This window comes from Malassezia restricta, chromosome V, assembly GCF_003290485.1.
Source record: "Malassezia restricta chromosome V, complete sequence".
NCBI lineage: Eukaryota > Fungi > Basidiomycota > Malasseziomycetes > Malasseziales > Malasseziaceae > Malassezia > Malassezia restricta.
Window position 1 is genome coordinate 638262 of NC_040197.1, and position 13491 is coordinate 651752.

Here is a 13491-nt window from a genome sequence, read left to right on the forward strand (position 1 = left end):
ATATACCGTTGTAGTTTTTTGAGAAATCAAGAGTCACGGCCTTGCCAGGCTCAGACAGTGTGAATAGATGTAATCATAGGATGCCAGCCGACCAGGCACACGTACCTCGTCGTCGCTGGACGAAAAAAGGCCGGCGGGGTTTTTCGCGCTCTGCCACGCTGCCTTCGCTCACGTGACGATAGAGGGCCTACGACGCCGGCGTGGCTCGCTTGGCGCGAGGCATGTCTGAGCCGTCGGAGCGTATGGGGCCGAGTGCGCCGCGCGCGGATATGGTCGCGAATGCGGTCTCGTTTCTGGAGGATCCCAACGTCCAGAGCTCCTCCATGTCGCAGCGCATCAGTTTCCTCGAGTCCAAGGGCCTGACGTCGCAGGAGATCGACCGAGCGCTGAGCCAGGTGGGCCGTGCCCCTCCGCCGCTGCCGCCGTCTGCACCGTACCCGATGATGCCTGCATACCCACCTGCGCGCCCGCAGCGCGATTGGCGCGACTGGTTCATTATGGCTGTCGTGTCGGGCACGGTGGGCTACGGTGTCGTGTCGCTTGCACGACGATACCTGTATCCGCACCTGCAGCCGCCGAACAAGACGGTGCTGGAGGAGGAGCGCGAGGCGCTCGAGGCCAAGTATGACGAGGTTGCGCTGCATCTGGAGGAGCTGGATCAGACGACGGAGGCGATGAGCCAGGGCCTTGCCGCGCAGCAGTCGGCGATCCAGGCGAGCGTACGTGGCGTCAATGACCTCGTGGCCGAGTCGCGGTCGCGGGAGGAGCAGCGCGATAAGGATCTGGAGCACATGAAGTCGGAGATGGAGTCGATGCGCGAGGAGTTTGCGTCGATGCTGGAGCGCTCGCGCGCGTCGTCCATTACGGCGCTCACGGATCTGCAGGGCGAGCTCAAGTCGCTGCGCTCGCTGCTCGTGTCGCGCGGCGGCCTCAGCACGCCGAGTGCGTCGGCGCCGGCGGAGTCGTCGGCCCCGCCGCCGGCCAAGGCAGCGCCGCAGATTCCTGCGTGGCAGCTCGAGTCGCACGATGAATAGAGTACATAGCTATGGCCCAGGGCGGATGACGCGGCCCAGCATGTCCATGGCGCCCATGGCGACCTGCTCGAGATCGCCTTCCTGCGGCACGGCGAGCTGCACGGGCCCGAGGCGGAGGTGCGGCATGCTCTGCGCCATCGACGGCGGCGGCTGCGTCACGGACGCGGGCAGATGCTGCGCGGTGTGCTGCATCATGTGCAGGAACGACTGGGAGCGGTGGATGGTGGTGCCGCCGAGCACAAAGTGGGTGCCGGGCACATGCAGGAGGGCCATCATGCGCGCCTCTTCGTACGTGGTGCCGCCGATGACGAATACGATCACGTCCTGCGGCCGTGTGGGCGGTCCGCCGGGGTACACGGTCGCTGGGGCGTCGGGGGCGTCGGTGCCGGCGAACGGGTAGCTGGAGGTACGGAGCTTGCCGCGCAGGAGGTGGTCGAGGGTCTTGACGAGGTGTGGTGTGTGCTGTGTGTACACGTTGTCGACGCCCTTGAGACCTTTGAGGGCGCTCTTGCCGCGGGCGAGGATGTTTTCGTTGGCGAACAGATCGTCTTGGCGCTGCTCGGCGCCGCATAGGTTGAGCATGACGTAGACGAGGGCGACGTCCTGGACGCCTGCGTCGATGAGCTGCTGGACGACGGCGTCGATGCGGTTGCCGGACCACTTTTGGTACCGCAGTGCGTACAGCATAGCGAGGCGGAGCTTGGCGTCGGGGCGGATGCGTTCTGAGCCGATGAGCGTCTGCACGTTGCGCAGGTCTGTGGTGTGGTTCTCGTTGCTTGCGAGGCTCTGTTCGAGCTCGCTGACTTCGAGGAGGTGGTGTGTGTCGACGAGCTGGCTGAGCTCGCCGAGCAGGGCGACGTGTTTGCTGACGTTGCCGCGCAGGCGCTGAAACTCGGGGTATTGCTCGATGAAGCGCTTCATGTCCTGCACGGTCTCGATGCTTGAGTTGGACGCGGACTGCGCCTGGAACTGGACGACGTAGTCCTTGATCGAGGCGCCGAGATCGCCCAAGTTGTCGTACAAGTTGGCGGCGAAGAACGGGTCGTGGTCGACGGAGAGCACGATCTCCTGCGGGCCGTGCTCGGTGTGCATGACGGTGCGCCCGTTGTGGATACCGAGGAGCTCATGCACCATCGCCTGGTACGTCCACTGCGTCAGGAGAGGCGTGACGGGATCGTTGCGGCGGTCGAGCACGAGGAGGAGCGGCGGCACGTCCGTGCGGCGGAAGTCGAAGAGCGACGCGTGGGAGTCGTTCATGCGCGTGACGAGCTCGTCGGCGAGCTTGCGGGCGAGCGCGCTCATGCGCTCGTAGCGCACGACGGGTTTCTTTTTGAGGCTGAGGAGGAGGGAGAGCAGCGCACTGGTGTGGTGCTCGAAGGCGTCGGGGTCCCACTGCACGAGGTGCGAGCCCCAGAGGCGGTGGGGCGGCACGTCGTACTGCAGCGTGAAGTGCGACGCCGTCACGGGCACGTAGTCGGAGAAGAACTCCTGGACGGCCTGGACGAGCTGGTGCTGATCGGCCTCGGCCAGGGCCTCGATGTCGTGCTTCGCGACGACGTTGCTGAAGTAGAGCCAGTAGGCGCCGTATTTGGGCGAGAGCAGCTCCTGGCACAGCGCGTGTATCGACGCCGGGCACGGGCGCACGTACACGAGGCACTGCAGGTGGTGCATCCGCTCGCGTGGGCGGTGGCTGAGTTTGTCGGTCAGGTACACCTCGTGCTCGAGGAGGGCGGACTGCGTGAACGTCGCGGACATGGTGGGCGTCGTGTGGTCGTCGAGGAGCAGCATCTTCATGCCGCGCACCTCCTTGACCATGCGCTCGACGTACGCCGAGACGGCCTGGCACACATCCATCGAGGGGGAGAGAGCAATAGTACAGCTACACAAGTGGAGGGTCGGCTAGACCGGCATGCTACACTCGAACGGTCCGCCGACCTTGCCGGCGTTGTAGAGGTCGCGGATGCTGACGGCGACGGCCCATGTGCCGGCGATGAGGAAGAAGCCTGCGATGCCGATGATCAGGAGGGCGACGACGAGGCCGAGCCTGTTTCGCCACGTGCGGTGGTAGTCGTGCTGGTGGCGCCAGATGTAGAACCAGCAGGCGAGGAAGAGGAAGGTGCTCCAGAACACGGAGGACATGATGCCGAGGAACGAGTTGAAGAAGGGAATGAGCTCGGCGAGCACGTAGGCGGCTACCCAGGACAGGAAGTTGATGGTGATCCACACGGACCACAGGATCCACTTGTTCTCGAGGAACCGCCGCCGCGACTTGCTGAAGAAGTTGAGCAGGAACATTTTGCCCGTCACTTGCGCGCTGCAGCAGCCAGCGACGAGGATGGTGGGCAGACTGAGGCCGTAGGAGACCTTGACCATGATAGGCGACAGACTGCCGAGGGACGGCGAGATGGTATACTGTCCCAGGTTGTAGTTCATGATGCAGCCGACGATGATGTAGAGCACGATGGAGATGATGACGAGCATGTTCAGACTCGTGAGGAACTGGCGTGGGTGGTGCATTTCGGCGATGATCGGCAGGTACGATGTGGTGGCGCCGAAACTCACAAACACATTGCTGGTGTACAGCATGCCGTCGAGGAACGAGTGGGGGATCTGCTTCGTCGCGCCGAACGCGAGAATCTCGCGGGGCGGGTCGGATGGGTCCTTGTTGACGGGGCCCGTCACGCCACTGGCGATCATGGCGATGATGATGACGGTGATGATCGACGTGAACGACGTGGCCGCGAACATCGAGAAGAGCTTGTACGAGCGCGGCAGCGTGACGATCCACGAGATGACGGCGAACACGGCGGCCATGCCGACCATGCAGCCGTGCCAGCCGAGGTAGTAGAAGGCGTAGCCGCCGAGCAGGGCATGGCTGCCCTGCACAAAGATGCCAAACACGGCCTGGATGACGGCGAACGCCACGGCGCACGAGGGGCCGTACATGAGCTCGCCGACCTGCTGGAGGTTGTGGATGCCGGGGTACATCATCGCGATGCGCCAGTACTGGTAGCCCGTGTACCACGAGAGGAAGCCGAAGAACAGGCACTGGAGGATGAAGGGGACGATGCCGATGGTGGCGACGGCCATGGGTATGCTCAGCACGCCGAGGGCGAACGAGAAGGCGATCATATTGAAGAAGGCGCCGAAGCGGCCGAGCGTGCGTGGGAGTGCCTTGGGCTCCTCGCCGGTGTAGGGGCCATTGATCTGCTCGATGAGGCCCTCTTCGATTTTGGGCTTTTCGTGGTCGTCCGCGGCCACGACGGGCGGGGGCGTGGACGCGGTGGCGGTATCGATGTCGTCGGTGAACTTGGCTCGCCGGCTGAGCACCTGGTCGTTATTGGGGAACAGGTACGACAGCGCCGTGCGCTTCTGCCCCGGCGCAGGGCAGGGCTCGAGGGCGTCCATCGTGGGCAAACAGAAAAAACGAGATACGAAGAAGCGCTATCTTTTCCACAATGGAGGCGTGTATGCGCCCTAGATAAGGGGTGCCACGGCTTTCACACGCCCGCCGATGACGACGACGGCCACGCCACCGCCGGTGCCGCTGCCGACGTACTACACGCTCGGCGCGGGAGCCGTCGCTGGTATTTTTGAGCTGGCGTGCCTGTATCCGCTCGACGTGGTCAAGACGCGCCTGCAGCTCCAGCGCCAGGCGAGGTCGGATGCGCCCCGCGGCATTGCGCGCATGCTCGTGTCGATCGTGCGGCACGAGGGTCTTGCGACGCTGTACCGCGGCATTGCGCCGCTGCTGGTGCTCGAGGCGCCGAAGCGGGCGCTCAAGTTTGGTGCGAACGATGCGTGGGGCAAGGCGATGCGCCCTGTCGTGCGCCACCAGCGTGTGCGCGCGGTGGTGACGGGGTGCCTGGCGGGCGCCACCGAGAGTCTGATGGTCGTGCCGTTTGAGCTCGTCAAGGTGCGGCTGCAGGACCGTGCGCAGCGGAGTCTGTACCGTGGCCCGATGGATGTGGTGCGGCACATTGTGCGGCAGGACGGCTATGCGGGCCTGTACCGTGGTCTGCCGGCGACGATGATCCGGCATGTGATGTGGAATGGCGGCTACTTTGGCTCGATTCCCGCGATCCAGGCGCGGCTGCCGCGTGCGACGAGCAAGTCGGAGCGGCTGCGCAACAGTCTCGTGTCCGGCACGCTCGGTGGGTTCATCGGCACGGTGCTCAACACGCCGCTGGACGTCGTCAAGACGCGCATCCAGAACGCCTCGACGTACTCGGGCGGCACGTTTGCGCAGCTCGGGCACATCCTGCGCCACGAGGGCGCGGGCGCGCTGTACAAGGGCTTCTGGCCGAAGGTGGTGCGCCTCGCGCCGGGCGGCGGCCTCATGCTGCTGGTCGTCGATGCGATTACCTCCTACGTCCGCGTGTGGCTGGGCCCGCCCTACTACACATGACTACCGAGATCGAGGCGCTGGAGCAAGGTATCATAGACAAACTTGTAGGACCATGCGTTGCCCTTGAGGCGGCGAATGTCGACGCTGTACAGCCCCTGGAGACGCGGGATCCGAGTGATGCCGACGGCGAAGCGCACCTCGTGGCCGCCGTCGCTCGACGCTGCGCTGCCGTACTCGGGCGCGGTGCTCGGCGCGGCGAACGCGTCGAGCGACTGCGCGGTGTGGGACGCCGGCAGGCCGCTGACGCTCAGGCGGTGCATGCCGCGCTCGACGTCCGAGACACGCGGCGGCGCGGGTGCGCCGCCCTTGACCCACTTTTGGCGCGCCTGTTCCTGCCGCCGGCTCGCAAAGAGGCGCTCGAGCGCGTTCAGGCGCTTGGGGCGCAGGCACTCGACGACGAGCTCGCCGCGCGTGCGGCGCACGGCGATGCCCATGCGGTGCAGCACGTCGAGGATCTCGGCAAACACCTCGTCGGGATGCCGCGTCGTCAGCGCCGCTGGATCGACCGTGCCGACATGCGCGCTGAGTCGCTTTTCCATCGCGCCCGCGACTTCGAGGATGCTCACTTGCCGCTGGCGCTGGTACTGTCCCTCGAGGCGGTCGCGCGCCTGGCGGTAGCCCTGGTCCAGCTCGGCCTGCTCTTCGCGTACCGCGTCGCGGCGCTGGCGCTCGGCGCGCTCCGACTCGAGTCGCTCCGCCTCGCGGCGCTGCCACTGCACGCGCTCTTCTTCGAGCGAGAGCGGCCGCTCGACGTCCATCGACTTGGGGCGCGGCCGTTCCTCGGGCGCTGCACCTGGCAGGCGCGGCCACCACGTAGTGCGGCGGACGGGCGTCTCGCGCGAGGTATCCAGCGACGTGCGCGCGAACGACACGGCGGGGGCAGGGGCGAGAGGCGCAGCGGGGGCAGGAGGCGCAGCGGGGGCGAGAGGCTCGGTCGCGGGCGCCGGCACGGGCATCGACGTCGGCCGCGTTTGCGGGGGAAAGACGAGCGGCGGTGCCGCGACGGCGGGCGCCGCCGGCACAGGCGGCACGGGCGGCGGCATGGGCAGGGACGTCGGCCTCGCTCGCGGCGGTGCCGCGGCGTCGGGCGCCGCCACGGGGGGCGCCGCCTCGTCCTTCGGCAGCGACGCCTTGCGCGGCCGCTTGTCGTTCCACATCGGCGGGAGGAAGGACGTCAGACTCGGTGGCTCCTGGCCGAACGACGTCGGTCCGTCACGACGCGGCACAGACACGGGCGCGAGCATCGTCATGCCGCCATGTTGGTACGACAGCGGCGGTGCTAGGCGCGACTCGGGACGCGGTGCGCTCTTGGGCGGCGCATGCCACGACCACGGGCGCTCGGCGTCGCTGACGCGCGGCTTGGTGCGCGCCTTGGGCTCGTCTGCCTCGCTCTTGCGCTTGGGCGCCTCGGTCGGCACAGCCGGCGCGGTCGGCAGCGCTGGGAGCGTCGCCGACACAGGCACCGCGTCCGGCTCGCGCGCCGGCACGGCAGGGAGGGACAGCGACGGCGGCATGGCGCTCTTGGACGGCTGGACCATCTGGTCGCGGAACGCCTGGCGCTTCTGCGCCTGCTGCTCGACAGCGGCGCTTTCAAGCTCCTCGACGGAGAAGTGGAAGAGGTCGCGGTACGGCGCGAGCCACGGGTGGGCCATGACCTCGTCGAGCGTCGCGCGCTTCGCGGGGTCCGGCACGAGCATGCGCAGGAGCAGGGAGCGCGGCTCGGCGGTGATATAGTCGGGGAAGGAAAGAGGGGTGGCCATAATGTACTTGTACAGCATATTGATATTGTCGCCGTCAGGGTTCGCGGGGTCGTCGTCGAACGGCAGGTAGCCGGCGAGCATGGCATACAGGATCACGCCGCACGACCACACGTCGACGGCCGCGCCGACGTACATGCCGTCCTGCACGACGAGCTCGGGCGCCGCGTAGCACGGACTGCCGCAGCTCGTCGCCATCAGGTCGTTGCTGCGGGCGCTGAAATTGTTCGCAAAGCCAAAATCGGTGATGATCACATTGCGGTGGCGGTCGAGGAGCAGGTTCTCGAGCTTCAGGTCGCGGTGGATGATCTTTTTGCGGTGCAGGTACGAGACGCCCGAGACGAGCTGCGCAAAGAGGCGGCACGCCTCGCGCTCCTTGAGGCACTTTTGCGCGAGAATGTAGTCAAACAGCTCGCCACCCGCGCCGTACTCGAGCACGATGCCGATGTACCGCTCCGACTCAATCACCTCGTACAGATGCACAATGTTGGGATGGCGCAGCAGGCGCAGCACCGAGATCTCGCGCTCGACCTTGCTCATCTTGCTCCCGTCCGCCTGGTGCTCCTCCGCCGCCGCCACCATCTCGCGCTTGATCAGCTTGATCGCCGTCTCCTCGCCAAAGTGGCGGTGCACGCCCAGCTTGACCTTGCCAAACTCGCCCTCGCCCAGCGTCTGCAGCAGCAGGTAGTCGCCAAAGTACACGTGCGGGCGACGCGGGTGCGCCGCAAAGTACTGCTGCGCGGCGGGCGACGCGATCGGCAGGTCCATCGCCGCGATCGTAGGCTCGTCGTGCATCGCAACCGTGCTCTCGCACACCACCGGGTCGGCTACCGACATGAGAGGGCCGTGATGGTACGGAAACAGCCCACCCGCGGCAGTCGTGACAGCCGCTGCCCTTTTTTCTCGCCTCCCATTTGCGTCGCCTGCGGGTTACCTAATTGTGGTCAGGGGCGCGTAAATGGGCTGCATGGACGAATCCGTCGAAACGCGAACCAACCACGCCGGCCCTGTCATGCCACGCACGTGGCCATCCTACGCTGCTCAGGTGGAGGGCTGTCGCACGCGGCCTCCTCCTCCTCATGCCGCCACCGCGTGGATGTATTCGGTGCCGACGCGACGAGTGCGTGCTCACCGTGCGCGAGGCCTCGTACTGCGCGCCGTGCTATGCACGCGTCTTTGACGAAAAGATGCGCGCGAGCCTAGATCACACCCGCGGCGCCATCCTCCGGCAGAGTGTCGTGCGCTCCGCCGAGACGGCATCGCCGGCGTATGCGATCGTGTGCGACGGCAGCGTCGCCAGTTATGTGCTCGTGCACGCCATGTACCGCCTGCTGTACGTACCTGACGCGCACCCCAGTCCCGCACGCGCGCCTGAGCGCGCGCGCTTGGATGTGCTGTACATCGACGACGGCGGCCACGCGGACGACGTGCGCGCTCACATCGCCCGCCTCGCGCCCGATGCCGTCTTTGTCGCGTGCCAGCTGAGCGACGTGTACCAGCGCGGACAGGGCGTCGTATGCACGCGGCAGCCGCCGTGGACGATGGGCGAGCTGACCGAGGCGCACGAGACCGCCGCGCACGATCTGCTCGCGGCCATGCGCCTCCGCCACGGCACGCCCAGTGCCGGCGCAACGCGCACCGAAGATATGCACCGCCTCCTGAGCCGCCGCGTGCTCCACGACACCGCATGCGCGCGTCAGTGCGCGGCTCTCCTGTTTCCGCAGGACGCGACGCAGACGGCCGCCTACGTGCTCGATGCGCTCGCCAAGGGCGCCGGCCACAAGCTGCCCGTCGAAGGCGCCGCATCGCTGTGGGTGCAGGATGTGCTTCACCTGCATCCGCTGCGTGCCTTCCTCCCGCACGAGTGCGCATACTACGCTCGTGTGCACGGCCTGGCCGCACCGGCTGAGGCACCGGCCGCCGCGGACATGTCGTACGAGTCGATCAGCGACAAGTCGAGTATGGGGCACCTGGCGCAGTCGCTGATCACGGCGCTGCAGCATGGCGTGTCCAGCACGTCCAGCACGGTGATCGGCACGGCCAGCAAGCTCGTGCTCCAGGATACCCCGAAGCTGTGGCCCACCGTGCCCGCCGATATGTGCCCCGGCATCGGTGCGAAGGGCGCGGCGCTCGTTCGCTCCGTCCAAGCGCTGCCGCGCTGGGACTGGGACGAGTGCCGCGCGTGCCCGCTGTGCCGCTGGCCCGCGCAGGAAGGCGCCGCGCAGTGGACGTCGCAGCGGTCGATTCGGCATGCGGCCTTCGCCGCGCACGACCTCGATGCGCACCTGTGCTATGCGTGCCTGCAGGTGCTCGATATACCCACGGGCACACGCGTCCTGCTGCCGCCCGACGTCCATGACCTCGTGCGCCGCCCCGAGCGCCCGGCCGCCTCCGTGCGCGTCGTGGCGCCTGCCGTGCAGGACGACAGTATGCGCGATGCCCTCGCGCAGCCGCATGCGCCCCGCACGTCGCATGCACCCACCCGCGTCGCCCCGGACGCCATGCGGGATCAGGTAGCGTCGTATCTGCTGTAGTGTGGAGGTGGGACCAACGACGCGCACGTGTCCCGCTTCGCTTACGCGTCCTACGGCCATGTCGAACGAGGCGCCGAGACGGGAGGGCACGTCGCTCTCGAACGCGCTATCGCACTCGCAGGCGTCGCTCGCGACGATCTCGTTCCAGCCGCGCTCAGCGGCGCCGTCGCTCACGACCAAGGTCGCTGAGGCGCCCGTCTTTGTGCCGCGGAGCGCGCATGCCTCGACGACGCCCGTGGCGCCGTATGCGTACACGTACGAGGAGCCGCGCCCTGTGCGGCATCCGCTGCAGTACCACTTGTACGCGCCGCCGTTTCCGCATGTGAGCAATGTGCATCCCACGCACCATGCGGCGATGAGCTTTTTCATGGATCCGCACCTGCACGAGGAGCTGCACCGCAAGCAAGAGGCGCTGTACGCCACCGCGAACGAGCCGGTCGCCGGCGTCCCTGAGTCGCTGCACGTATACCACAGCCTCGTGCCGCTCGAGCCGAGTGCCGCCGCGGCGGTGCCGTCGTCGCTCGTCGACCCGCGGTGCCGTGCGCAGGGCTCGCTGACGGGCGCCTCGGGCGATCCCAGCCGCGTCTTTGGTCGCTGCAGCCACATCTACAAGGCCACGTGTGCGCTGGACGGCAAGTGCTACGTCCTCCGGCGCTTCGAGCATGTGCGCCTCCATCATCCGGCGGCGATCAGCGCCGCCGAGCGGTGGCGCAAGATCCGGCATCCCAACCTCGTCGCGGTGCGCGAGGCTTTTACGACGCGCGCGTTTGGCGATGACTCGGTCGTGTTTGTGTACGACTTTCATCCGCTGGCGACGACGCTGTACATGGAGCACATGACGGTCAAGCCCCTCGTGCCTGACCGCCGCACGGGCCGTCTCCAGCCCGTGTCGATGTATGTGCCGGAGCGTGTGCTATGGAGCTATGCGTGCCAACTCGCGAGCCTGCTGCGGGCCGTGCACGCCGCCGGCCTCGCTGCGCGGTGCATGGAGCCGAGCAAGGTGCTACGGACGGCGCACCACCGGCTCCGCCTGACGGGGTGTGCGATCCTCGACGTGCTGGCGTACCAGCCGCCCTCGAGCGACGATCGCGCCCTACTCGAAGCGCAGCAGCGCGACGATCTCGCGGCGCTGGGCCGCCTGCTCCTGTGCACGGGCTGCAACAATGTGGCGGCGGCCGCGGACCCGCACAGCAGCGCCGCGTTCGAGCGCTCGTACAGCACGGAGCTGCACACCTTTGTGCAGGACCTTATGCGCGGCGCGTATGCGCGAATCAGCGATGTGCTGCCGGCGCTGACGCTGCACATGGCGGACGAGTTTGGGTGTGCGCAGCACCACGCCGATCTGCTCGAGGCCGATCTGCTGCGTGAGCTCGAAAACGGCCGTCTTGTGCGTCTGCTGTGCAAGCTGGCGACGTTGCGCGAGGAGACGACGGACGACGTCTCGGGCGAGCAGTACGTGATTCAGCTGTTCCGCGACATGGTGTTTCATGCGACGGACGAGCATGGCCGTCCGACTATGGATCTGAGTCATATACTGGTGCACCTGAACAAGCTCGATGCCGGCATCGACGAAAAGGTGCTCCTCACGAGCCGCGACGAGCTGAGCTGCCTGGTGGTGAGCTATGCGGACCTGAAGCAGTTTATCGAGACGGCGCTCGCGTAGTCGGGGGTATGGTCGCGCGCGCGCTACGTGGGCGACATGCCAAACACGCCGTCGTCGTCGTCGTCGTCGTCGTCCGGCTCGCGCGAGCCGGACGACCAGGCACGGTGTTCGTGGGGGAGATGCGTGCCGCGGATGATCGAGCCGCTCTTGTCGTCGTCGTCGCGGCGCTGCGCCCCGGGTATCCAGGTGGGCGGCGTGCCGAAAGGGGTCGGGAACGGCGCCCACGACGGGATCGGCATGGCGGGCACGAACGGCGGGGGCATCATGGGGGGGGGGGGGGGATACGAGATGCCGTGCGGCACAAAGGCGCGCGACATGTCGTCGAACGCGCGGCCGCGGAAGCGGTGGTGGTCGTGGTGCCGCTGCGGAAAGTCGGGGGCGCGTGTCAAGCCGTCTTCGCGCTCCATGCACAGCTCGTGCAGGAGCTGCGGCACGCGGATCGTGCGATTCGCGAGCAGGCGACTCGCGCGCATAAACTCGCCGCGGATCGTGTAGAGGCCGTCCTTGGTGACGGTGCGCGCGACGTTGTAGCCGGCCTGGAACGGGTCCTCGATGCACAGCAGGTCGTGCGTCCACCGCCGCGACTCTTTCGTCACGAGCCCGCCTTCGGTGCGCATGGCAATCGCGTCCTTGGTGTAGTTAAAGTCGCGCGAAAAGTAGCGGAAAAAGTCGAGGAGCAGCTCGCCGACCGAGTCGGTGTTGTCGGAGTGCCATTGCCGGCGCAGGGCCTCCATGTCGTCGTAAAAGTAGATCGAGTGGCCCTCGAGCATGATGTCGTGCTGCGACAGTTCGCGGCCGGCCGGGATCCGCTGCAGGTTCGGGAGCACCGCGGGCTTTTTGACGTGGATGAGAAAGAAGAGGACGAGCAGGGCGTACCCGTAGCTCGACAGCGTGCCCGTGTACGGCGAGTTCAGTTTCCGGCGCTTCGTCCACACCTTGATAAAGAGCACGAGCGCACGCAGCCGCGGCGGATCGAGCATGGCGTACGAGAGGAGCAGGCGTGTGTTTTCGAGCGCGAGCTGGTTGTTGAAGCCGATATCGCACGAGATGTCGTACGGCATCTTGGGCGTCGCCGAGTGGCTGATTTTGATGATCGGTATGCGCGCCTTGGGCAGCGGCAGGACGTGAAAGTCGGTATCTTGCCGGATGAGCTCGCTCAGCTGCTCGACGAGCTCGGACGGCGACGGCAGCGCCGCGCTGTCCTCGCCGTCGTCGCGCGGCACGAGGCAGCACAGGTCCATGTCTGAGTTCTTTAGCGCAAACCCGTTCGCCATGCTGCCGAACGCGAGCAGCGTCGCCTTGGGATGCAGCTTGCTCGCGATCCGCATGAGCTCGCGCCGTATGCCCTCCTTGGTGCGGTACTCGTCCTCGGTCGGCAGGATCGGAGCGAGGTACTCGATGATCGCGCGCGATAGCTCCGACGTGTGCCGCTCGTACGAGTACGGCACCGACGACGACGCGCCGGCCGATCCTTTGGACGCGGCGCCGTACCGCGATGCCCTGTCCGGCGCCGCCTCACTCGGCGCGCCCTTGCCGCCCGGCGCAGCGCGGACGTGGTACGGGACGCGCACGGGCGCCTCGGTCGATCGTGCTCGCCGGTTCATCGCTGCTCGTCGCAGGAGGGGTAGGGGCAAAGGCCACGGCCGCTCGGCGAGCGGCGCGGCGCGGTGGGTATGCTATGGAGGTGTGTACGGAAAGAACAAAGACGTCGAGGGCCTGGCCTTGTCGCTGCGCGGGCGTTACGCCTCGCGGCGCTGGGCGCGCAGCATGTCGCGCTCTTTTGCCGAGACCTGGCGTGAGTCGGGGCGTACGTACCTTCCAGTAGCGGCTCTTGCCGTGCACGAACGGCTCCATGCGCAGATTGGGCGGGCGGTGCGGCATGGCGAGCAGCTGGTCGGCAACGCTTGGTGCAGCGTCCGCACGCGGCATAGGGCGGCCGCTGCTGCTGCCGGCAGCGACAGCGCGGGGCATCGTGCTCGCCGGCACGGGCTGGATGCGCAGGAGACGTGCCGCCGTGGCGTGCATCAGGGATCGGTGGCAAGGCGTGGCGCCGTCGACGTCCGCCGCTGGCCCACGACGACATCACGTGAGCTGC

The 13491-nt window shown here is 67.1% G+C and overlaps 9 protein-coding genes across 9 annotated transcripts; 4 read left to right on the plus strand and 5 right to left on the minus strand.

Moving 5' to 3' along the window:
• Nucleotides 1-221: 221 nt before the first annotated feature.
• Nucleotides 222-1034, plus strand: MRET_3208 (peroxin-14; the record flags this gene model as incomplete). The annotated part of the gene is made up of 1 exon (XM_027629835.1): nucleotides 222-1034. The coding sequence occupies one exon, from the start codon at nucleotides 222-224 to the stop codon at nucleotides 1032-1034; it is 813 nt and encodes a 270-aa protein (XP_027485347.1).
• A 9-nt stretch (nucleotides 1035-1043) lies between these two features.
• MRET_3209 (vacuolar protein sorting-associated protein 45) lies at nucleotides 1044-2888 on the minus strand (the record flags this gene model as incomplete). Its single annotated transcript, XM_027629836.1, has 1 exon — nucleotides 1044-2888. One exon carries the CDS (start codon nucleotides 2886-2888, stop codon nucleotides 1044-1046), a length of 1845 nt encoding a protein of 614 aa, XP_027485348.1.
• Nucleotides 2889-2933: 45 nt separating this feature from the next.
• On the minus strand, nucleotides 2934-4442 carry MRET_3210 (amino acid transporter; the record flags this gene model as incomplete). Its single annotated transcript, XM_027629837.1, has 1 exon — nucleotides 2934-4442. One exon carries the CDS (start codon nucleotides 4440-4442, stop codon nucleotides 2934-2936), a length of 1509 nt encoding a protein of 502 aa, XP_027485301.1.
• A 106-nt stretch (nucleotides 4443-4548) lies between these two features.
• On the plus strand, nucleotides 4549-5442 carry MRET_3211 (solute carrier family 25 (mitochondrial 2-oxodicarboxylate transporter), member 21; the record flags this gene model as incomplete). The annotated part of the gene is made up of 1 exon (XM_027629838.1): nucleotides 4549-5442. The coding sequence occupies one exon, from the start codon at nucleotides 4549-4551 to the stop codon at nucleotides 5440-5442; it is 894 nt and encodes a 297-aa protein (XP_027485300.1).
• On the minus strand, nucleotides 5433-8036 carry MRET_3212 (serine/threonine-protein kinase; the record flags this gene model as incomplete). Its single annotated transcript, XM_027629839.1, has 1 exon — nucleotides 5433-8036. One exon carries the CDS (start codon nucleotides 8034-8036, stop codon nucleotides 5433-5435), a length of 2604 nt encoding a protein of 867 aa, XP_027485303.1.
• A 242-nt stretch (nucleotides 8037-8278) lies between these two features.
• Nucleotides 8279-9733, plus strand: MRET_3213 (cytoplasmic tRNA 2-thiolation protein 2; the record flags this gene model as incomplete). The annotated part of the gene is made up of 1 exon (XM_027629840.1): nucleotides 8279-9733. One exon carries the CDS (start codon nucleotides 8279-8281, stop codon nucleotides 9731-9733), a length of 1455 nt encoding a protein of 484 aa, XP_027485302.1.
• Nucleotides 9734-9791: 58 nt separating this feature from the next.
• On the plus strand, nucleotides 9792-11396 carry MRET_3214 (PAB-dependent poly(A)-specific ribonuclease subunit 3; the record flags this gene model as incomplete). The annotated part of the gene is made up of 1 exon (XM_027629841.1): nucleotides 9792-11396. The coding sequence occupies one exon, from the start codon at nucleotides 9792-9794 to the stop codon at nucleotides 11394-11396; it is 1605 nt and encodes a 534-aa protein (XP_027485305.1).
• A 23-nt stretch (nucleotides 11397-11419) lies between these two features.
• Nucleotides 11420-13000, minus strand: MRET_3215 (terminal uridylyltransferase; the record flags this gene model as incomplete). Its single annotated transcript, XM_027629842.1, has 1 exon — nucleotides 11420-13000. One exon carries the CDS (start codon nucleotides 12998-13000, stop codon nucleotides 11420-11422), a length of 1581 nt encoding a protein of 526 aa, XP_027485304.1.
• Nucleotides 13001-13135: 135 nt separating this feature from the next.
• Nucleotides 13136-13421, minus strand: MRET_3216 (uncharacterized protein; the record flags this gene model as incomplete). The annotated part of the gene is made up of 2 exons (XM_027629843.1): nucleotides 13136-13186; nucleotides 13212-13421. 2 exons carry the CDS (start codon nucleotides 13419-13421, stop codon nucleotides 13136-13138), a joined length of 261 nt encoding a protein of 86 aa, XP_027485307.1.
• Nucleotides 13422-13491: the final 70 nt, after the last annotated feature.